The sequence below is a fragment of the Pempheris klunzingeri genome, chromosome 17 (assembly GCF_042242105.1).
Source record: "Pempheris klunzingeri isolate RE-2024b chromosome 17, fPemKlu1.hap1, whole genome shotgun sequence".
Taxonomy (NCBI): Eukaryota; Metazoa; Chordata; class Actinopteri; order Acropomatiformes; family Pempheridae; genus Pempheris; species Pempheris klunzingeri.
The window spans coordinates 22,716,699-22,740,257 of record NC_092028.1 but is presented as its reverse complement, the minus strand read 5'-3'; the positions used below and the strand labels follow the sequence as shown (position 1 = coordinate 22,740,257).

Here is a 23,559-nt window from a genome sequence, read left to right as displayed (position 1 = left end):
GCCAGAAATGCTCTTTTCAAACCTCGTCCTTTATGTCTCTCTTCCCTCCTAACCTCCTTATGGAGTTTGTTTTCTCAGTGGGAGGTGGCATTGTTTCCACACTTCATGCAGCACACACACACACACACACACACACACACACACACACACGCTGTTATTTAAGTGGTTGATTAAGTGGGTGTTTCTCAGAAAGCCTCTCAGGATCAGTGGCTGTGACTTTGATCTTTAAGATGGATCTTTTAGTGGATGATTTTAGACTGCTGTCTCCTGACTGGAGAGTGTGCTGCAAAATCAGCCTTTCTAACAGGACACTCGGCTCCTAGAGATCCAAACAAATACAAAGAGTGGACAAGAAGCTTACTGTGATAACCTGCTCTCAACAAACTCTGTGGAATGAAACTAAGGTCCTGCTTAATGGTTTTTGATGTCATCAGGCAACAAATACTGCTTTCAACCCCCCCCCCTCCCACGTGAAATTGTAAAATCCATTTGTCTCCCTTGAGTCTGTTTAAAAACAGTCAGAGCAGATTAATATAACTTGATTTTCCTGGAGCTATATGAAACCTAGAGTCTGACATGTGCCAGGCTGTAAGATGTGTTCCTCTGTAGGCACTCAGCAGGCGTTTCATCTCATGCTAACCTGCCGCACAGCACAAAGACAAGTCTGTCAGCAACTCCAGCCATAACACATTGATCCCCTGACGTTCATGGAAATCCAGAACTGGGATTTCACGATGTAAATCTCTAGGGAAGCTGGAAAGGCTACATTCTGCACTGCATAGGTCAAAACGAACGGTTATATAACCAAAGACAGTTTGACAGCATCCATCTCATCTATGTGCTGCTGCCAGTGTAGGAACACACTACAACAAAGGTATTGTGCCTGGAATTAAATATGAGTTTATGTAAAAATTATTAAATATATACAATTTAAGGGAATATTTACTTGTTTGCAGCTCTGTGTGTCTCAAACCCTTTTAGCCATGTGAGCTGCATGTCTCTAGGGATGATAGTGTCAGTCTGTCAGTCCACCGCTTTGGTCCAGACTGAAATATCAAATTTTAGACGGATTGCAAAGAAGTTTTGTGCACACATTCATAAACCTGGGAGGATGAATCCTGATGATCCTGACGATCCTCTGACTTTTCCTCTGACGCCACCAGGTTGATAGCTGTGGTTTTGAGTAAAATGTCTAAATAACTGCTGGATGCATTTCCATTAAAGTTGCCCAAACCCCCTGCAGGACAAATTGCAGTAAATTTTGACTTTTCACTCAGCATCACCATCAGGTTTGAAATGTAATTTGTTTAAACTCTGGTTTGTAAATAGAATTTCCATCAGTCTCTGCTGTAATTTGTGTTCATTGTATTAATGTAACATGCTAATAAGCCAAACTAAGATGGTGAACATGGTTTAAACAGCATGTTGGCATGCTGACATTAACATATACCTCCAAGCACGAGCATGGCTGTGGACGCCTAGTCTTGTTCTTTTACCCTGTTTTTCTTCATCTATTGGTTGAAAAGCATGCTGGGTATATTTTGGCCCATGTTGTGGAGCTCTGTGATCCGTTGTGCCTTGTCCTACTTTAACGGCTGACCCTTTCATGATACCTGAACTGGAATCCATTTGTCTTTGTGTTGTAACCAGTCACCCACAGAGGCCAGTACACACATGTATATGATTAGATGTCCTTCTGTGGAGACACCCACAATGAAGAACCCTTATTTCTATCCCATCCTAATGTCCAAGGCCAGCCTGCTGCCTCTATGAATGACCTCTTTCCATCGCCGGTTAGACATAAATGAAGTGTTCCCAGTCCCTCTCTCTCCTTCTGCCTGACCTACTGCTTCGGTTGTCTCTCTCTCTCTCCTCTGGCTGTCATGTTTTTTGCTCTCCCTGTCTCTCTCAATCTCACTATCTCTAGATCTCTTTCAGCGCACCAATTTTCTCAGAAGTAGTTCCACTCACACCTTATATAACGGGGAAATTCCTTTACGCTTATGTTCCTGATTATATTGCCGTAACGGAGAAAGCACACTGATGTCAGAGTGTGTGTGTGTGTGTGTGTGTGTGTGTGTGTGTGTGTGTGTGTGTGAGTGACAGCCTACCTCTCCAATTGTGTGGACCTTTTTAACTCTTCAGTCTTGTATAGATGTTGCTTCAGCCCACCTTTACATTATAGCCGTATAGACCGATGATCTCAATCACACAATGTAGTCAAATGTATTATCAATCAAATGATTTTAGGAATCTGCTCAGTTTACATCCTCAGCACTCCGACCTCTCCATCACTCCCTCCAAATTAGTTCACTCCTGCTACATTCCAGCGTCGACCTTACTGCAGACCTTCACAAGGATCTTTAAGATCCACATAAAGCCCACAATAAGTTCAAGAACCTGCTGATGGATATCAGTGGCTGGTACAAGCGGACCTTGAAAGGTTGAAAACAAGAAAACAAATCCTCACAGATACCTGGAATTCTGTGTCTGAGTCCCAAAATGCTGTAGTATTTCATAGAGATAAGACCGGCCGTGACAAACACCAAAGCCCGGCTGAAATTCTCAATGTTCTCTTACGAGCTGCTGACCGGGACAAACAATGAAGAACATTTCTTTCACGTGTCACAGCAATGCTTGCAAAAGCAAAGGAGAGAGAGAATTCCACAAGAGGCAAAACACTCGTAACCGCTGGTAATATGTTTCTCATGGTGGTGCATTCATATTATAGCAGCGAGGGAGGCAAATGCCTTTGGTTAAGCAGAGCTATTTATTCTGTCCCTGGAAACGGTTGAAGAACAACAAAAGCATTCTTAACAAAGAGTAGCACGACCTGATGCTGCTGCCTGTTTTCCTCCGTCTGCGGTGACTATCCTCCCTCAACGTGGGGGCACTACTGGCACACACATACTAAAAAAGCCACACAATAGGCACACTCAGCCCAGAGAGAACTTTTCAACTCAAAAGCTGTGCAAGGAGCCCAACCAAAACAAGGGACACTGCTAAGTTAATCCTTGGAAGGTTCAATTTCAATGTGGATAAGCTCATGGAAAGAAACAAAAACACTGCCAGTTGTTGTTTGGATTTGCAGGACGCGGTGCACACGAATGCCCGCTCACATGTACTTTAACTTTAGTTTATACACACATACGCGCCAGAGTACCCACAATGAACTCTGCCCGCTGACTCGCTGCAAGCCTGGGAGGGAGTCCAGGACTTCAAACTGACAGGGAACAGATTCTGGTGGTCTGGAGCTTTTCGAGCGCTTGATTTTGAACCCACAGCGCTCTCCTTGTTTACTATGAGACTGGATTAGGGACTTATTTAGGACACACACACACACACACACACACACACACACACACACACAGTCGAGTACCTACATTCAGGAATCAGACACATGCTTTACTCTAGAGATGAGTTAGAATGATAGTCTGCTGTTTTTCTTTCATTTTCTCTCTTTTACTGCCCCCTGTCACCCACTAAGGAGCAGCAGTATAAATGGATGGGAGTCATATGTTGTATCTAGTGTTAAACACAGGAACTCCTCTGCGATGACACTTCTGGCTTATTTCAGCATGACAATAACAAATTCCTGAAACAGATCAAGTGGTTGTGGAAAGATGGGAAAATAAATCAACCCTGACAGATATCTGTGCTGTTTTGAAGGAAAGTTCAGGAATCAATACGACAAAAAGAGTCTACAGCCAGCAGCTCTGAGCATGCAAACACATGCACAATGACAGTGGCGATGTTTAGTACGTATAACTATGTTGACCATCTTGTGTCATTATGTCAGCGTGCAAACACTGGTGAATTAGCACTAAACACAAAGTACAGCTGAGACTGATGGGGACAGATTTGCAGGTATTTTTTCATGAACTAACAAATAGAAAGCAACAAGCACACCGCATGCTGTATCTCTTTTGTGGTGCAGATAATCAATTGGAAAACCAGTTCCAAAGAAAAAGAGGTCAATTCCCTTTTTCTCCAACCTCTGCATTGATTATCTTCTACAAGGGTCAGTGGTTGGGTCACCTTTCTCGAGACATATCCACTGTGAAGTGACACAGTGCTTAAGTACAGGGCCATAATCACATGTTAGTTGCCCCTGATCCTACACAGACTCACCACGGATCCCCACAACTATCAAAGACATTCAATGTCCTTTGATATTTGATATTACTGACAAGCAAGTCAGTTTTTCAGGTTAGTCGCATGTATGTGAACAAGACACAGCCCAAATCAACAGTAAACAAATATCTCATGAGGTTCTATAACTTCAAAGTCCAACATGTGTATATCTACAAAATATTTATATGTAAAAACCTGTTTTCATGAGGACGTGCCCACAAAAAAGAACAGAAAACAACAAGAGGCAAAAAAGTCAAGTGATGTCATGTCAAGATAGTAATAGTGATTGAGATGCCACCTGTACCTGAGTGTCTCTTACCTTGGAGAAGTGCTTGTGTTAGTAATAAAAGCTCTCAGGTTCATCTCGTTTGGTTTGTGTTGGCAGTGTGAGCCGCCTCTTGTTGATCTGTCAGTATTATGACAGACGTGTCCTTTTCTAGAACTTGGTGACTTTTCAGTGGAAATTGTTGCCTCCAGGAATGTTTTCAAGGTTTCCTGGAGCACTTAATTAGTCAAAAAGTCAGCTGTCATATCTCTTTATGTGAATGTCGCTTGTTCTTTTCGTTCTCCTCCTTGTCCTTTTCTCCTGGATTTTTGTGTTATGCAACTCTCCTCCCCAGAGGTGTGGAGGTGTGTGCATGCTTGTGTGTGTGTGTGTGTGTGTGTGTGTGTGTGTGTGTTCAACGTTGTCATTGCTGTCAAATTTTCATATTGTCTGAAGCTTCCTGATGTAATCGGCCAAATCGGCGCGTGAAAAAAGAGCTTGAAAACAATAGCTGGGGGTCAGACAGGTCGTGGAAAACTGTTAGAAGAACAATGTTATCTGGAGACCTGGTAATAAAATCCCAGTGGTGTGGAAAAGGTACGAGCCCTTTGAGGAAAGAGCGGCTTCCGTTCTCCCAGACTCACCTGCGCCTTCTATTAGCCGAATAGACCTGCTTGTCAGTCATGTCTGCATGAACAAGTTTACCTTCTCTGTCTGTCAGCCACAATCACTCCTGATGTGACAACCTGTGGCAGTCTGCCTTGACAACATGACAGCTTTTATTTCTACTGTGTTGCAGATGAATGTCAAGAAGGATCAAAACCTGGAATTATCAGCGCGGACAGATCGTCTCAGACATTTTCACAGTGAAAACCAAACAAACTATAACACCACGCTAATGTTAATGTCGGCCTGTTTGCTGGTCCACCACTTTGGTCCAGACTAAAATATCTTAAAAACCTTTGGATGGATTTCTGTAAAATTTGGTGGAGGCATTCATAGTCCCAAGAGGATGAATCCCAAGGACTCTGACTTCTCCTATAGCGCCACCAACAGGTCAAAGTGCTGCAAAACTAATGACATTCCCATCTTCCTGAGTTGTTTAGTGCTTATAAGTAAACGTTAGCATGCTAACAGATCGAGAAGATTAACCTTTTAAACATTAGCATGTTAATTCTGTCATTGTGAGCGTGTTAAAACTGTCCCTGAGGGTTAGGGTTAGATATGTGTGTGTGTGTGTGTGTGTGTGTGTAAAATCCAGGGTTAGTACCATTAAATTACACCTTCATGGTCAATAATTGTATGATAAGTAATGGAAAAAGCATTTTAAACTGGGCAGGCATGATAAAAGTTGGCATTTCTTAGCTCAACTTTTCCATATGCTTGTGAATACTTTCAGGTGACAAAACCTGTGCTTGGAAAAAATGTTTTTCTCAGTCTGTGTCAAAGATATTGCAATGTTGGATAAAAGATGTTAGGACAAGACTGATGGTTCCTTTCATAACAACAGTGCTGCGATATGAGATGGTGAGCTGCTCTTAAAAAGCTATTATTTGTCTGGAAGTCAGTGCTGGGGATTAAAATGTGCGTGGGTGGAAAACAGAAGAGGAAAAGAGAACATCAGTACTCTTCCACAGCTGTACAGTACCTTTAGAGAGGAAAGAACTCATCCCACAGACATGCACACGATGTTTAACAAATGCCAGCAAGTGCAGAGAATCCAGATTTCCTTCAGATTAATGAGACATGTGACTGTGGTCCGCCACAGGAACACACAAACAGCTCCGTGCTTTCACACACAATAAGGTATGGATTTGTTTACAGTGATACTTATTGATCATTAGTTGCCATTGATGGAGCTTTTACTAACTTGGTAATACATCATCCCAAACCCCTGTTTTTCAGTGCCTGGATTAAGAGGACACGGAGGCCTGCAGCACTAGAACAGCTGCAAAAGCATCTCTGTTATCCCAAAGAAAAATCTGCTGTAACCTTACGAGAAACACAACATTCCTAGAGACGGTTTTCTGCCAAACTAAAGTGCACTTACTGTTTGCCTTAGATAAAGGAGCAAAATAATAAGCACAGTCTCTTTGGGGTTCATGCTTTGAAACTGCAGAGTAAAAGTCTGTGGAAGTGTAAACACAGCAGGATTTCTGGGGCTCTTATGAAAGCTTGCTCTCACCCCTGGTTATACATGACACGCTGGGAAATATCAAATTAAATGAGCTTGTGCAAAAAAATTGCAAGATAAATAAAGAGCTCTATTATTACTTTGGGCTGTTGTGGCTAATCGCAGCCACCCCCCTTTGAAAAAATATGCAGGATAGAGAACATGATGTTCCTCATCCCAGAGTGGCTAAAGGTTTTTATAGCGACGCCTCCCAAGGCGCTCGTGTGGGACGAGACTCTTTTAAAGGCGGCAGTGACACCTCTAAAAACCTTTTAATTCTTCTGATGGCTTCGTTATAATGGTGGGAAGTCATCATGTTTCAGTATATTTACTCAAGTATACAGAACTAAAGCACTATTTTAAGCTACTTTTACTTTACATGAGCATTTCTATTGTCTGTTCCTTTATATTTAAACTTTAGGGGTAAATATTTTTCTATTTACTCCACTAGATTTATTTGATAAATAAATTATAAGGGGGTTCAAACTCTAACCAGCAGGATGTGAAGCAATAAAACTGTGTTCCATCTTTACCAACTTCAGTCAATAATTATAATCCAAAAATAGAACATCCATTAAATTAAAACTCATAATGAGTATATTTACTTTGGGTGCTTAAAGTACATTTTGATGCCAACACTTACTAGTATTAGAGAACTTGTTCCTCCACTACTGAATTATGAAAATGTAATATTGTGTAAAGCCTAATTTTTCTTTCTGCTTTTGACAGGATGAGAAAGTCAAACAAACCTTATGAAAACAGGTGGAGACACGAATGAGTTTTTCTGTTTGGACTCTTTATAACATAAATACCTGTAGACAGGTAGACTGAGCGAACCCAGCCGATTAAACTATGAGTGTCATGATAAAGAAAAGGTTCATTATGCACTAGGATACATAAATGTACATTCATTTATAGCACAGTAAGGGCACCTACAGGTCATTTTCTATATGAGAGGCCTGAATCATATCCCAGACCGAAGTTCAGAGGTGGAGCACGTAACTGAGATCATTAATCCAACGTACATAACTGTAGGTACTTTTATTACAACATCAACCTGGGCACAAGAAAACGCTTCACTGCAGCTGTACTACCTGTCCAATAGCTCCACCAAGAGGAGTGAAACCCTCACTGTCCCTGAAGGCATCACGTACAGGGTTTGACTCAGAATCTCTAACACCAACAGTATATTTCTCTGTCAGATACGTAAGATGTTTCCACTCCTGCAGATAAGTAGTAGAAAGTTATTGAGTACATTTACTCAAGTCCACATTTCTGAGTGAAATATTCTTTTTTTTATTCCACCTCATTTATTTGACTTTTACCCAAAGTATAAAACATGAGAGCAGTTTGTGAAATGTGATGCACAAAATCTGCTTATCCAATAATTTCAGTCCTTAAGTGTATAAAGTTCATTCGTTCTTTTATACAACTCAACTTGTTTGAAGTAGTTTTCTAAAGTCAGGTTACATTTTTCATAATTCTTTTGTAGCAGCCTGCTTTATTCTTTCTTGTTTCAAGCAACAAGTATTTATCGACCACTTTTAAACAAGACAAACATCTTTACTTTCCTGCATAATGAGTAGTGTTATCTTTAATATCTGAAGTACATATTGTAGTGTGGCTTTACTACTTTCACTTCAGTTAACACTCTGAATACTTCTTCCACTTCTGTTGCATTATTAAGAACATAAGAGGATGAAAAAAATCAAACCAAAACCACAACGTAATGCAGCTCTTTCCACTTTATTGACGCAGAGATGCACAGTTAATGTGGGTGGTAAATAATCTCTGAAGAATTAATTCTATCTGAACATGTCCTGCTGTATGCCAAGTTCACTCCCTTCTAAGTGTGACGATCAAACATTTTGAACTTTAAGATACAATTTAAATCAGCACGAGGAACAAAAAGCAGCCAGACAGACACAGCAGAATCATTTCAGTGGTTATTTAGTGACCTAAAGATTATCCTTCACTCTCTCTGTGTACTTTAGATTGACAGAGAAAAGATCATTTAGGGCAATGTTAGAGCACAGCGAAGAATTAAACCATCAGTTCATCTCCATCCTCAAAAGCACTGACTGACATGCTGATGCAAGATAAACTGTATTCCCTTTGGACCGTTACAGTTGTGTGTGTGTGTGTGTGTGTGTGTGAGGTCAGCCTGCAGCGTAACGGAGGCGTCTGCATATGCAAAGTGGGCATGAGTGTTTGAAACCAAATGGATGAGAGGCTCTGCGCACAAGACGTTGATTGTTGCTGAAGAACAATGCCGATACAGAGCGACAAGAGACGACCTGGATATAACAACGTGGAGAACGAGATAGAAGAGGAGGAAACACTCACATCACATTACTCTGAATGAGCGAAATCATTCGAGACTTTTGCACATAACACACCACATTTATGATTGCTTGTGCAACACCGCCACGTAGAAAAAGAAATGGAGGTTTTTATAAAGATTTACATAAATAATATTAAACTAAGTAAAACACAGGTAAAACAAAATTACTTCACTACGACAAGACACATAACAGGCGATGCTATTTTTCTCGGGAATGAACGAATGAATAGTATAATTTCTGAGTAGATGCTCCAGATTTAGATTCTAAAAAGTGATGAGAAGTTTAAAACGAATGGCAGTCTGATAGATAACGAGTCACTCGTGTAGATGTGGTCGGAAACTGCATCTCTCACACACACACAAAAAAAAATAAATCACTATTCAACACCAAGTAGATTCTCAAGAGATCAGTGATATTAATGGAGGAAGAGGAGTTGTCAGATCTTATTCCTCACACCTCCCGTCCAGGACTCTTTCGAAGGTGAAGGGGAGGAACTTGAAGCCCTGGCCTGTGTAAAATTTGTTTTGGAACTCCACCCTGCAAAGAAAACAAAAAGCACAATGACTGGGAGCGTCTTGTACGGCGCCACAGGGACCTACTGGGTAATGCTGAGCGGAGCAGTGGTGGCTGGTGACCCCTGCTCTTCATTCCACAGTGTGAACACACCTGCACCGTCTACATCCCTGCTCCTGGCCCCGGTCCTGGGACCAGACACCCAATCTCTTCCCTTCTGGAAAATGATCAGGCTCTATTTTTAAAAAGGCCAACAGTAAGTGACGGCTGAATGACCTTTTAACTGAGTGGCCGCGGACACCCGTCATTCCGTAGTCTGTCTGATGTCGGAAAGTGGCCGAGCAGTCGTTTTAAAAAGATCCTCCTACCCTGCATGTTTTCTTGCAAAAATACTCCAGAATAATCCAAACTGAAGGAGATATTTAGACTTGCAGAGTCTCACCTGTAATGAAAACAGATGCTGTCATTTCTCTGCATATACTGTATATTGGTGTTTAATGTTCTCCAGCATATCTCAGGAGCTACATGAAAGGTAACTTTGGCACACTTACGTGTGAAAACCAGTTATCACTGACACAAGCCATTGGAAAGAAAGTCCTATGATCGGTGTTTTAATTCACGTTCCTGCATACAAAACTGCACCCGATTGTCCCTGAAGGCCATTCAGTGAAAGCTGAGTCACCAGCATTATGTGTAGAGGATAATTATAGAGAAACGTGGCTGCAACACAGGCATGCCCTGCAAATGTGCCAGTGGATTATAAAGACAGGGTGACATTCAGCAAAGCCAGACAAAGACATTAATGAGGGGACAACAAAAGCTCATCCCGATCATAGCAAGGAATCATAGACTGCTCTGCACACACTGCAAAAATGGAAAGCATAACACTGAGTAGGGCCAGACATGTTCCAGGCCACAGGCCAGGAAAGAGAGCGGCTGAAGGGAAGCCACATTGGTTGGCTCCTAATTGAGACACGCCCATGGTGTTACACAATTTGTTGGGAAATGTGTGACTAAATGAAAGGATTTCCTCAGTAGTTTTAAACCTGGACCCTATTTATTTTATCTATTTATTTATTTTTTACATATTTTGGGTTTGGGTTTCTGGAGTTGGTCCAGTAGATCGCTTCAGCCGGCTGCCAAGAACAGGTGGTGAACAAGCTACAATGGCTGTAATATAATCCTTCAGGATAATTGTGCCCGATCAAAGTACGTCCACTATAAGTGCTGGTTTTTGCTCCTGACAGCTCAGATTGTTATGAGTGGAAAGACCAGATTCAACTGACAAAACTTAGAATTTTACACAGGAGCTGCTGACTTGATAAATTACTTTATTTGTGTTCTTGTATGACTTTGGTCTTTTAAAGGGTTAGTTCAACACAATATTTGTGTAACAACAATAACACAAACAAACATTGAGGCAGCGGTGGACCAGCAACTCCTGCATTCTGGGAGTTAAAATTACTGCTCTTGTCAATGGAGTCTGGTGTGTTAGCAGTGAGTGATAGAACCAAACCAAAATGATCTTCCAGGTCTCTCTCTGCAGGGATTCTTTCCATAATGTTGTCACAGACACTTAGATTAACAGTCTACAGCACAGGTAGTAAATGTACTTTGATCAGGTACAATTGTCTGAAGGATTACATGGCAACCATTACAGCCCGTTCACTGCCCATGAAGCTGGACCACTACTGTACCTACCACTCATTCGGGCAGAGGATCTGTATTCAACTGACCCATGTTTGACTTTAGAAGCAGTAGTCTCTATAGCTCTATTTCTGTGGACCCTGGGATGGTTGTCTGAGAAACAGCAAAGTCAAAACTAGCCTGCAGGTGGAGCTAGAGGTTTGTGATTTACATCACTCGTCACTGAACATTAGTAAAGTCCTCCTCTTTTAAAATAGAAAATCCAGCGTTCAGGAACGAGGAGTGGGATTAACACTAGTTATGTCTAAAACTTCTGAGATTCTTAAAAACTACACTAGATTGACGAAATAGCCTAAAAAATTATGAAATACAAATAAGAAAACAAACACGGTTACTCAACTTACCAGTGCAGTCGCAGTGCATGCAAGAAGGCTGACAGGCCTTCCATAATGAGAAGAATGGCAACTGTGAGAACAGCAAAGAAGTAAAAGACTATGGCCAGAAGGATGAAGCCTCCGAAGCTGCTGGAAGAAAGGCCGATGCGCATCACCATGGACCACAGCACCTCGGACAGCTCTGAACACAAAGAGGGACACGAGGTTTCAGTGCATGTATTACATTTGAGGATAATGTCGGACAAGGTGTTCATTATCAGGACGTTATGGATCAAGAGTTAGCAGAGAACAGAGAGTCCACTACTTCCTGATTACGGACACCTCGGAGGGCCACTTAGAGAAAAAGAGACCATTAATTTATACTTTCATGTGTTTCGCAACCAAATTCTGAAGCTTTTTCAACCTATACCTGCGTTTCCCTGGTAACACCTGAGGATTTGACTAATACCTGCAACAATCATTACCATCCTATAAGGTTCCTGCAATGGAACCATTGTTCAATACTCCAGGGACTAGGACGTGCCTTAGAGACGACGGGGCAACGGGGGATATTTCTAGTGCTCTCAGCTACGAGCCAGAGAGCTAACGTGATGCTAGCGAGATTCAAAGTCTGTATCCCCAAATCAATGGTCACATGTAACGTTCCTGTCTGTTCGGACTAAAGCAGCGAGCTGAACAGCGAATCAGATGCGAGGTGATCTCTTCTGTGATCAAAAGTCTCACTGAGTTCAGACGGTCACTTCCAGTCTCCTTCCTGTGGCGTTCAGAGGATGAGGACCTGAAGGAGGACACCGACTGCTGGAAATACGCTGGCTTGTTAATGAGCTGCAATAAATTGTAACCAAGGGCTCTGACTGGTGTCCCCGTTGCTATGGTTATTTATTTTAAATACAGGCTGAGGTTGATATCATGCAGCCAGAGCAGTGAACTACTTAGTAGGTATCATTAACAAATAACAGCAGACACACTGCAGCCAATCAGAAACGAGCATTCGACACAGACACTGGTATAATGTTGTGTTAATTAAGTCGGACACCGATGAAAGACGGAGGAGAAATGTGACTCACGAGCATGAGCCAGACTGAGGGCCCAGAGCCTCAGATAGGACGCAGTGTTGGAGATACAGCCCAGGCAGTACTCGATGGTGTGGATCGCCTGATTCACTGCCACATCCCCAAAGTTAAACTGTAGAACAGAGATACAACATCAAACCATAACATGTGCATGTCAGCATGGATCTCTATAGAACAGCATCTCTACGACAGGTCCTGAGGTCCACGAGGGAGGAGGCTGGTTCATTGTGTGTGCATGATCATTCAGGTAATTAATAAGACAGCCATCGCAAATGTACATCACCCAAGTCCCCAAACTTAGAAGAGGCATCGCTGTCTTAGGACCCTGTGAAGCCAAAGAATCAGCTGCCCTGCTGATGGCTCATGCACATCCCTGCAACCCATATTTCAACAAGTGACCCCTGGAAAGCACCGACCACACACCGACTAACACTTACATACACACAGGGACACAGCTAAGAGCAGGTATACAAAGCCAGGGGCACAAAGAGACAGAATTGCTAGACATGCACTTTGATGGGAGGGGATAGGTTGCAGGGTGGAGGTGCAGCGTGAGCTCCTGTCCTACCTCTTCCTCCTCGCGGGCCTTGACAGCAGGTGACAAAAGGCAACGCTTGGTTATTGACAACACACACACACACAGATGGACAGACAGACATCAGTCAACAGAAACGTAATGAGAGAAACCAGTTACTCAAAAGGAAAGAGGGTGAACACAACATTAGAGGATGAAAACATGTACACTCAGGGGATTTTACAACGGAAGGAACCATTAACGTGGCATTTCTTCATCTCATCTCACAGGAGCATTCACTGTGGTCTAAGCTGGTTCAGCCTTTCTGACAAGCCGGACCTCCATCTATAATTGATGTTTTTCATTGCCACAGTGGAAGTGGAAACGTGAGCTATCGATTTCTGTTTCCAACTGTGGCCGAGGGACTGAATTATTCAAAGACGTGAGTAGATCCTATAACCTGTTGAGTCCCTATTGTAGCTGTCAGCCACTCCGATCGTCTGATCAACGTCTTTTATCTGTTCCCAGTTCCCATTTTAAATCCAGAGGGGATTGAAACAGCCCTCCCCTTCCCATCAGATCTGCTGAATCTGTGGGTTGTTATAAAACTTCCTCTCTTCTCTTTTGTGCACTTGCACTTATGTGTTTGCACTATAGATGAAGCACTTTGTGACTGTGTACTTTAAAAAAAGTGCCATACAAACACAGTATGATTGTTAGTGACGAGGACGTGTCTCTGTTACCTCAGGCTCCTCCTCAGAGTGCTGCGACAGCTGGTCATGCTGAATGATTTCAGCCTCATCCTCAGTGGGCCCGTTGCCCACCCTGATCCCTCCAAAGTTCTGCATCCCCTGACATAGAAGACAACACAATAACAACATTAAAGGGCTAAATCGTCTTTTATGGGTTTATGATTGAGGGGCAGTGTATTATTTATGTGATAAATATCACATCCACGTCTCCTATATCTTACCAAGTTTCTCCGCCACAAATACTGTCTCCGCAGAACTACAGTTTTCACTATTAACATACAAGGAACACAAGCCAGGGCGATTAACACCAAGAGTGACTGTACGCCCACCTACATATTCAGGAGAGAACAGAGAAAGAACAACATTACAAGAACAATCAGCTGAGGTTCATATTTCAGGACAAGAGGATGAAGATATGAATGCGTGTACCTGTCCTCTGTAGAGAGGCTGGTTAGTGGGGTCGTTGTATTTGAAGAGGAACATGTTAATAAAGGCGATGAGGAGACTGGGAGCTTCCCTGGAAGTGCGTGCATCGAATGCGACCCACTTATAGAAGATCAGAATGGCTAGATAGCCAAACAGACTGAACATGAAGACAATCTCAGGGATGAATCCCAAGTAGATGTTCAGTGGCTTCTTGAAATACCTGCAGAGAACCACAAACAATCACTTTGTCACCCTTGGCAACTATGAACTAATCCAAACAGAAAGAGGTATAAGTGGGGATGAATATCTCACAGGTGGTTGAAGAGACTGAGTGTGACTCCAAAGAGCATGTGAATGACTCCCAGGATAACAGACATCTTCATCTTGAATGAGTTCAGGAACGTCAGCTTGTTGGTGGCAATGTTCCATATCTGAGAGACAAGACAGTCAAAGAGTGTTAAACGGACTAAAATCAAATATCACAGTATTTTTTAACATTTATTAAGGTTCAACATCTTTTTAGAGAACGATTTAATATTCAATTACAATAAACCTAGTTATATCAGCAGGTTTATGTTCTATCATTAACGAGCATGTAATGGCTGTACTGCCAGTTTGTACTTTGCTGAACAAAGCAAATACAGATTACAGTGAAAAATATTCACCGGATCGATGCCAATGGGGTACGGCCCGTTGAACACTCCATCTATTACTGGGTCCAACTGCAAAACTTTATTTCCCTTCAGTACTTCAAACCTGAGAGGATGAGAACACCAGTCAGTTTTCTGAGCTGAATTACTGCACACCTACAATGGAAGATGGGTCAGAGCTGTAGCTTACGTCCAGTTGCCTTCTCGCCGAGGGTCGAACATGGGCCTGACGCTCCAGCCAGAGCCAAACAAGTTGAGTGACTTGGAGAAGCAGTCATTATAAATGATCCCAGTGTAGACTGAGAAGACTCCCATCAGCAGAATGATGTAGCGCCCAGCAAACACCATGCTGAACATCTGCCACAAAACAATGAATCAGAGATAAACTGGAATCAAATGTTTCTACAACAAGAACAGCTGCTAATATGATCATATATCCACAGAGGCAATAAGCCCTGTGCAGCTCTGGGGCTGCTGCTTCACCAGTGAGGATGGCGTAGGGCTGATGAGATGGCCATGAAGGGATCCGTACCTCGTTATCGCTCTTCTGGGCTATCAGCCTGCTCTCTCTCAACACAAGGTACAGGGCAGCACAGGTCATGAGCACCCCGTGGCCCAGGTCACCAAACATGACCGCGAATAGGAACGGGAAGGTGATGATGGTGTATGGAGCTGGAGACAAGAGGGTCGGGAGCCAAGCATCCCACGAGGGGAGGGTGGTGTGGCAGGTGAAACAACATATGAGTGAAACATGTCACGATACACAGCATGCCACAACAACAAGGTGATAATGGGTGATGAGGCAGAGCAGGCAGCAAGCCTTTTAGGGATCTTACCTGGGTTGATCTCACGGTAGCTGCCGATTCCATAGGCATCCACGATGTTTTGGAAGCCTGAGGTGAACTTGTTTGTCTTGTTATAGGTGGGCGGGGTCTGCTTGGTCTGCATCCTGTTGAGGATGGAAGGCACAGTGGAGCCGCTCTTCTCCTAAAGTGTGAAACACAGTGTCGCGCAACACAAGATCAGACACGCACTCGTTTCCTGTCACAGATATGAACTACTGGGCCATTTCAGTTAGGAACCTCCTTCTGTTGTGAAGGATGAAGCTACGGTCTTCTTTAAAATCAAACTTTAATAAAGCACATTCAAGGTACCCAAGTCAAAAATATCCAGATTCTCAAAACCTTATCATCACATATAAATTGTTAATATTAATGCAACTGTGAAAAATTGTTTACAAGATTCCTTTATACCCACTGCAATATTGTCCCTTTGCTCATTTTACGAGGTGTTAATATTGGAGAAAACAAACAAAATGATAATGGGATCGTTTCTTTTGGAACATTAAAAGATTTTTGGTTTACAAACACCAGATTATACCCTAAATCACACATTTAGTCGTGGAGTATTCCTGAATTCAAACATATTCCTAACCTTGAAAAAATAATGGTTCAAATTAAGCATTTTCCAAACTTGTACAGACTGCAGCTGATCTCCAAGCTCTATTTTTGGTTCACTCAGAAACATTTGAGACATTTTTTTGGAACTCTTTTTACTTGTTTTGAGGAACTTGTGAACTTGTAAACTCGTCCATTTGGCAACAATGCAGTAAAATAAATAGACCGTAAGTGACAGTGAAGAGGTTTATAGTTGAGCGCACACAAAAGCTGGAGGCCACTGAAGGCTGAACACCCTGTTTGCACTGATATAGTTTAAACTTGTTTGCTTTAAACTGGTTCTGCTACGTTCAACACATGACAAGTTTAAAAGGCGAGGCTGTCCGACTGTTAATAAAATATGAATTAAAGTGACTAAGTGGTGGATATTCTCCTTAAAGATGCTCAGGTACTCACCGTCCCCCTGCGCAGGGCAAACTGGATGGAGTCCAGGTCGGACACGGGACACCACACCTCAGCGATCAGACACTTCTGAGTGACGTCGATGTTGCAGAGGTTGAGGGTGTGGTAGATGGCCTTCATCTTCCTCACCTTGATGAACCACACTCTGACCGTCTTGGCTGCAGCCTGCAGGACTCTCTGCCTGTGATCCTCAGTCTGGTTCAGCACCTTTGGGGGCAGACGAGAGCAGAGGTGGCCGTGGTCAGTATGAAATCTTTCACATGACTGTATTACAAGTTATTCATGATTTTATGATCACAATTCTGTTTAATTTTACACCCTTTTTGCCATTTTGGTTCATCCTGTGCTTTTCTAGCAACTACTAGAGGATCTGAGGACATTTTTATTTTAAACTCCTTGTTATAATGACCAGTGTACAACTACCAACCAAACTGCCATTGAAGAGGGAAACCAGCACACTCTAATTATTACAAATCATCAATGGCAGTCTATAAATCTATCTAATGAAAGTCGAAACTATGAGAGTTATAATGTCCACCACAATCAGGAAAGGTTATCGTAACAAAAAAGCTAAAAATAACCTACACTCCTTAGTTTTCATAGAAAGGGTTTACATGTCCTGGTGTGACTAATGAGCAGTAAGTCATATGTTTAAGAGTAATGGTTTTCCCAAAAGAGATATAGGATATTCCCAGGTATGCTGCTGTATGACTCACATTTAAATCCAAGTCCCATGATCAGCAAATAGCAGGATATTTAAGCTCCGTCTCGCCTGCAGTTGAGAAGCTTAATAGCCCACACATAACTGGTTGATGGCCAAATAGCCTGACATTCTTCCTCATCCATGCCATTCTGTCATTCGGCCCTCATGCCCACGTAGCAACAGGCAAAACATGGTGTCCTCTAACACCAAGATCTACATTTCACTACATTGTACAAAGCCGTGAGAGGAAACCCATCGATTTATAAGACAGGACATGTGGCAAATATCAAGTATCTGTCACATGCAAGTTGTTCTTTGGCTCCAACCGTCAATCATCCAATAATATCTGTGTACACGACGCTTGAACAAAACTGCCACAAGTGGCTGACTGAGTGAGATAAGATGAGAGATCCACTTGTACCCAGGCTGCAGCGAATACAATACATGTGAGCTAAAGGAAGGAGGGATTCCCCAGGGCTCTACCTTGTGCTAGATAACGAGGCACTGGGGAGGAATTCAACACTACAGGCACAAAAACAACTGCTAAGTTTCTGTGGAAAGATTAAGCCCGGACAGCTGATATGTTGATCAGCAGTTACAATAACTGAGGCATGGAGACAGCCAGGCAGGTACAGCTGGAGGTGGTCAAAGTTCACCAGCATGAGCACCATAATAAAAACATTTTATGTCATGCAGGATGTGATGATCTCATGCCATAAAAACACTAAAAGGGGAAGCAGTTTTGCCTCCATGCTGTTGGCACATTTACAGTACACTGTGTCTGTCAAAGAAGTGACTGAGAAGTCTTCCTGATGATTCCCATGAAACGATTCCCCCCAGTTTATCACGGCTCTCTTCTCTGCCCCTCCTGCTCCAGCTGGTCTGGCCAGACGTTAGTCAGGAGCAGCCTCAGGTCCATGCTGTGTTAGCTTAGCTCTTATCCCATCTTCTCTCCTCCCAGAGCCGTCGCACTGCCTGCTGAAACTCTGGCTGGATGGTTGGAAGATGATGTGGGCAGGAATCATCTCAAGGTTTGCTGCTCTTAATCCAAAACCCAAGCTTCATTTTCCGATGTGAATTTCTATTTTTTAATGGTTTCTAAGATGCTCAAACGCAGTGTTGCTGCTGCTGCTGCTTTTGTCCACAGGGACCACGCAGTTTCAGCATTCATCTAACACTTTTTATCTGTGCTTTACATCAGCGGCCTGTGAAGCAAACAGCTCTTTTTTTCTATCAGCCGTCATTTGTGCAAAACAAATCAAATTAAGTCAGTGCCTAAAAAACATCGGAGAGAGAAAAAGAATGAACTGCAAACGGCGGATATGTCTTCATGTCTTGTGAAATTTCCTCTACTGACTGTTTCTGCTACATTTATAAAAAATCTCTTCATGATCAGGCAGAAAACAACGAAAAAAAGGAGAACTAACCAGTTCATGTGTAGTGAGTCAACATTGCGTTTTCCCTGCAAGTGTATTTACCATTTGCAGATCCTCAATGCGAGCATTCACCCCCGCTAGCATCTCTTTCCTCTCCTGGGGTGTTTCTGGACATGGGTACAAGGTCGCTCTGAACCTGAGGACGTGTGAAGAAGCGAAGATAAGGAGCTGCTAGTGAGGAACACCTCATACAATTGTACAAATGTCAGCCAGTCACTTACCCCTCACAGATCTTCTTCACTCTATTCTTGAGCTGGTCTCCCTGGAAGAAGATGATGAAGACAGACTTGTGGACCTGGTCACCCTGTGGAAACATCACACAGTTAGTCAGTTAGCATCACATCTGACCAACTTCCCAGGACATCAGTGTAGTTCTTGACTCAATTTATAGTCAGAAAATACATTTTCAGAGACTACTGAAGTTAACGTTCGTTTCTTTAACAGGGCTAACCGTAGTCGGGTCCTCCAGAGGATCTTCAATGTCTGCCTGCCTCAGGAACACATTTCCTCTGCAAACCCTCCACAGCATCCTCTCAAATGTGGGAATACGTTCCCTGCCAATGACTCCAGCCACAAATCTGTACCAGATGGAAAAAGCCTGTCATTGTTGTTGGTGTATCAATAAATCTACCATAAAATGCCCTTAACTTAAAAACTTTGCCTGAAGAGTCTAAAGAAATGAGAAGCCCTTTGTATATACAAGCTGTAAGTGACATTATCCAAATGCTAAATGTCATGTCTCCAATTTTATAGCCTATTGTTATATATAATTTATAGACATAGATATTTCATTACTTTAAAGCCTGAGACAACTTCTGCTTTAACAGCTGGAGGAGACCTTGTGTGAAAGCTTGCTCAACAACATATGAAATGAAAGATAAATATCATCTGCTTCAATTCAGTCAGTCGTCTTCACTATATCAGAGTAATAATAATGTCTGTCTACTCTTTAGTTCTGTCTTATAAGCTGTGGATGTGGATTCTGAACTCTTTAGGTGGCCTGACTAAGCTGTTGTGTGGGAGGTGAGCGGCTTGTTGTGACACTCCAGATAGCAGAAGTACACAGAATGGAGATCTCCGAGAAAAGCTTAATCCTGTAGAATCAGAATAGACCATAAGAACAGACGCACCCCAGTCTGAGAGGAGCCCCTCGGTTAATCTCACTGGGGTCCAGGAGGGTGGATGATGTCTCCTCCAGTAAACTGGGATCCTCCATCTGCATAAGAGTCAATTAACAAATCAGCTACAATGGCACATGATCATTACTGGAACTGCATTTACACACACACACACACACACACACACACACACACACACACACTTACAGCCAGTTAATGATTGAATAGTGATGTGTTTGGCTAAATGATTCACCTCAATTAAAGCTAACAAGAACTAACAAAAGGCGGCTTAACATTGTACGAGAACACGGTTTTGTTTGTGAAGGCAATGAAGTGGAACTGATGTGGGCAAAGGTGAGCAGGCAAAGGAAAAGTATACACAGAGTTAAATCTGTGCACAGTATCAAACAGCAGTGGAATTACAGCATATAAACTAATATAATACAGCTGGTGTTTATGGGCCAAGGCCATGTGAACGACTATTAAAAAAAAATCACGAGTGTGTCTGTGTGGGTGTGTGTGTGTGTGTGTGTGTGTGTTTTTCTTGCCTGTTACCACAGTAAATATGTTAAAAAGTTTTACAATAATCTATCAGTACAAAAACAACAATGAATCTGCTTCTCAAGTTGTATTCACTGATTTTAGACAATGCTAATCAAGTGAAAGCCCTCAGCATATTGTTCTGCCGGGCCTGCGTGCACAGTTTAGCTGACCTCATCGAAAAACTGCTGTGTGCGACGCAGAATGTGCTTGAGCTCAGTCAGTTCCAGGAAGTTCTTCTTTAGAGCTTCTTGGTTGGTGTTTATTTCCTTTAGCTCGTTCTCAAGCTTCTCAAATGTGGCCTGTGGGGAGAGACACAGAAGCGTCAGCGGAGGGATGCAGTCGATGAAGCTCAGGGTTTATCTTTTAAAGAGAGAGAGAGAGAGAGAGAGCAGTCACCTCCAGGTCGATCATGTCCCTCGGGAAGGGGACTTCAGGGTTCTCTCCTGTGTCAACTATTGGGATATTGGCTTTCTTTATTTCTTTTTCCACAAATCCTGAAAGGTAGAGGTGACACGGTAAAAGGAGGGATACAGGTGTACATCTAGAGGCTTTAGTCTGCATAAGGAACCACCCTTCCTCATGAGAATAGGGAGCGCTCAGATTAGTAAGTAAGTACACAAGAGTGGAAATGTCATAAACAGGTATTGTTGTGTTTTAGGAGACTGAGAGGCATAACAGGCACATGACTGAGCTCACACTTACTCAGTTTGCGATCCATCTCCTCACATCGTCGCACTTCATTGACAAACTTTCGCTGGAACACATTCACATCAGGATTTAGCTGCAAGGAAAAGAAATAAGAAACAAAAACATAAATGATGGTAAAGCAACAGAACAAACACTGTCATGATAAAGATATCACAGATAAAGTAACCAAGAGCCAAATGAAGTATCTGCATAGCTATCCACTGACTATCTATCAATTATCTCTTTAAGAAGTGTAAAAAGAGCTCCTTTTCTGTGTTATAATTTGAAAATATTCTGTATTTATAGCAACCTGGTGGAGGATTTCCACATATAATGTGATGAAATGATCATTATAGTGCTGCTGATGCACAGCCCTACTCTCTTACAGCCCGTCTAGCACAAAGCTCCCCTCAGGGCCTGTCAGGAATGGGCTTTCTCATGCGTGGAATGAAGGGTCAGCTGTGAGCACATGATGAACACGATGCAGAAGGCATGCACTTTCTCAACAATGTCACTGATATGGTTGTTTTCATCACCACCACAGATGACAGTGGTGCCTTTACAGTGTTTGTGCCCAGCGAAACTCTTTACGCAGCAGGTACCAGCTTAGGAGAACAGGTTTCAAAGCAGGATGTGTAGATAACAAAGTGGACTTACATCTCGAAACTGTACCATCCCGATCTCTCCCAGCTCGCTGACACAACAGTAGGCAGCTTCTGACTGGAGGAAGAGCTGAGCCAGCGTCATCTCCTCACTTCTGAAGAGTTCCCCCATGTTTGAGAAGGATCCGAGTGCTCAGCACCCTCAAATGAACCAGGATCTCTAGAAACTAAACATGGACATTGTCCATTAGTGACACTCAAATCTTTGCTTGTACTTACAGTACATGAGAGACGACCTCTGGTAAAACACAAGGGATCTGAGAAGTTCTACATCCAACACTTTTCTCTGCATGACACACCGGTGCCAAGCTCTCTAATGAGGGAGGCCTGTATCAGCGGTGTGTTAGTTTAGCACAAGGGTGAGAAGTTGGTGTGTGACAAAAAGAGAGAAGGAAAAAAAAAAAGAGTATATGAGCTTTCCCTCCTGCTGATCTCATGATCGGTGCAGGAATGTGGTTATGCTGTATTAGAGTTTTCTCTGTGCCAGTAAAACTGAATGTTTCTGTTGTTATGAGTGCAAAATTATGAGTCAATGCCGGAATAATGTTTGTTATTTCATATTAAACGGTGGAGGTTTGAGCCAAGCAGCTCACTTCCTACAGTAAAACCACCACACAGAGCTTAACGTTATCTGTGGATTACAAGGCAGCATGTGACCTGCAGCTCCAGTAAGCCTCCCAACACTCTCTTAAAGTGCCCATTAACCGATTTCCTCAGTAAAAAAAAAAGGGTTTACACAACACGGTGACACTTAACACACCTACACAGGTAAAGCCCCTCCTGTTTGGATCCCATTCAGGTGGTGATATTAACATGTTAGCTAGTTTAGCGACGCTCCCTGACTGCAGCTTCACCTGTCAGAGCTGGTGTCAAATATCTGATGTCACCTCCACGGCCACCTGGACATCGATCCACCCAGACTGTTAACATCACATAGAAGTATTAACGTAGAAAAGCCACACAGTCACAACGTGTGATGATTAGCTAGCGTTACTTAACATTAGCACAACAATAAGTGACTAAGTGACGGATGCTAATCAGATTAGCAAGTGTTAGCTGAAGTGTGGGTTTAAATTGACGAAATATAAACAGTTATAAAGCAGAATATTAACTGTAGTGGTGTTATTATGAACGTTTTCTGGAATCAGGTTGTTATTTAGAAGAACGAGGTGGCTTTAGATTTAGAGGCTGTGAGGCTAACAGGAGAGCTAACGCTAACTAAGCGCACCTGTTGGCCAATATTCCACCAAACCACAATAATAACATCATCGCCGGAGCAGCTTCAGGCTTTTATCGCCTCGGAAACTTGATATCTGAGCTGTAGTTTGGTAGTTTGGTAGTTTAGTAAAGCCCTTACTGTTCGGCTGAGGTTCCTCTGCTCCTTCCTTCGTGGTTTCCTCTTCGCTGTTTGTTGTGAACTGGTCGCTGGTCTGAAGCCGATTCTTCTTCTGCTGCTGATTTCAGGGTCCCTGAACGCCTCATTAGCGCCCCCCGCTGGCTGTCCTCTGCAACGGCATTAATTTAGATTAAAAAAATAAAATTAATCAATTAAAAGATTAAAAAATTAATTAAAGTCACTTGTCCAGAGGCTCCCTTCAATAATAAATAAATAAAACAAAATAAAAAATACCCCTCTCTGCCCTCCTCACTGTCTACAAGGTATC

General features: G+C 42.6%; 1 protein-coding gene across 3 annotated transcripts; it reads right to left on the bottom strand.

Moving 5' to 3' along the window:
- Positions 1-8,313: 8,313 nt before the first annotated feature.
- atp6v0a1a (ATPase H+ transporting V0 subunit a1a) lies at positions 8,314-23,317 on the bottom strand. 3 transcript variants are annotated; one of them, XM_070847555.1, is made up of 22 exons: positions 23,253-23,317; positions 21,891-22,062; positions 21,249-21,327; positions 20,943-21,040; positions 20,717-20,845; positions 20,016-20,101; positions 19,337-19,463; positions 19,107-19,189; positions 18,928-19,021; positions 16,741-16,953; positions 15,724-15,874; positions 15,420-15,559; positions 15,078-15,244; positions 14,903-14,993; positions 14,550-14,668; positions 14,241-14,457; positions 14,033-14,140; positions 13,803-13,910; positions 13,114-13,158; positions 12,540-12,657; positions 11,482-11,653; positions 8,314-9,454 (listed from the first exon to the last, which is right to left on the bottom strand). In XM_070847555.1, the coding sequence occupies exons 2-22, from the start codon at positions 22,005-22,007 to the stop codon at positions 9,361-9,363; spliced, it is 2,556 nt and encodes an 851-aa protein (XP_070703656.1). In that variant the 5' UTR covers positions 22,008-22,062; positions 23,253-23,317; the 3' UTR covers positions 8,314-9,360. The 3 variants fall into 3 exon arrangements, with proteins under 3 accessions (XP_070703656.1, XP_070703657.1, XP_070703658.1); XM_070847556.1 differs by having other exon boundaries at positions 13,114-13,131; XM_070847557.1 differs by lacking the exon at positions 13,114-13,158.
- Between the last annotated feature and the right edge of the window lie 242 nt (positions 23,318-23,559).

Coding starts and splice junctions, on each gene's coding strand:
- atp6v0a1a (XM_070847555.1), bottom strand. CDS start 22,007: ATGGGGGAACTCTTCAGAAGTGAGGAGATGACGCTGGCTCAGCTCTTC. Junction 15,560..15,723: donor CTACCGTGAGATCAACCCAG/GTAAGATCCCTA, acceptor TCTTGTCTCCAG/CTCCATACACCATCATCACC. Junction 15,245..15,419: donor CCCAGAAGAGCGATAACGAG/GTACGGATCCCT, acceptor GTTTTGTGGCAG/ATGTTCAGCATGGTGTTTGC.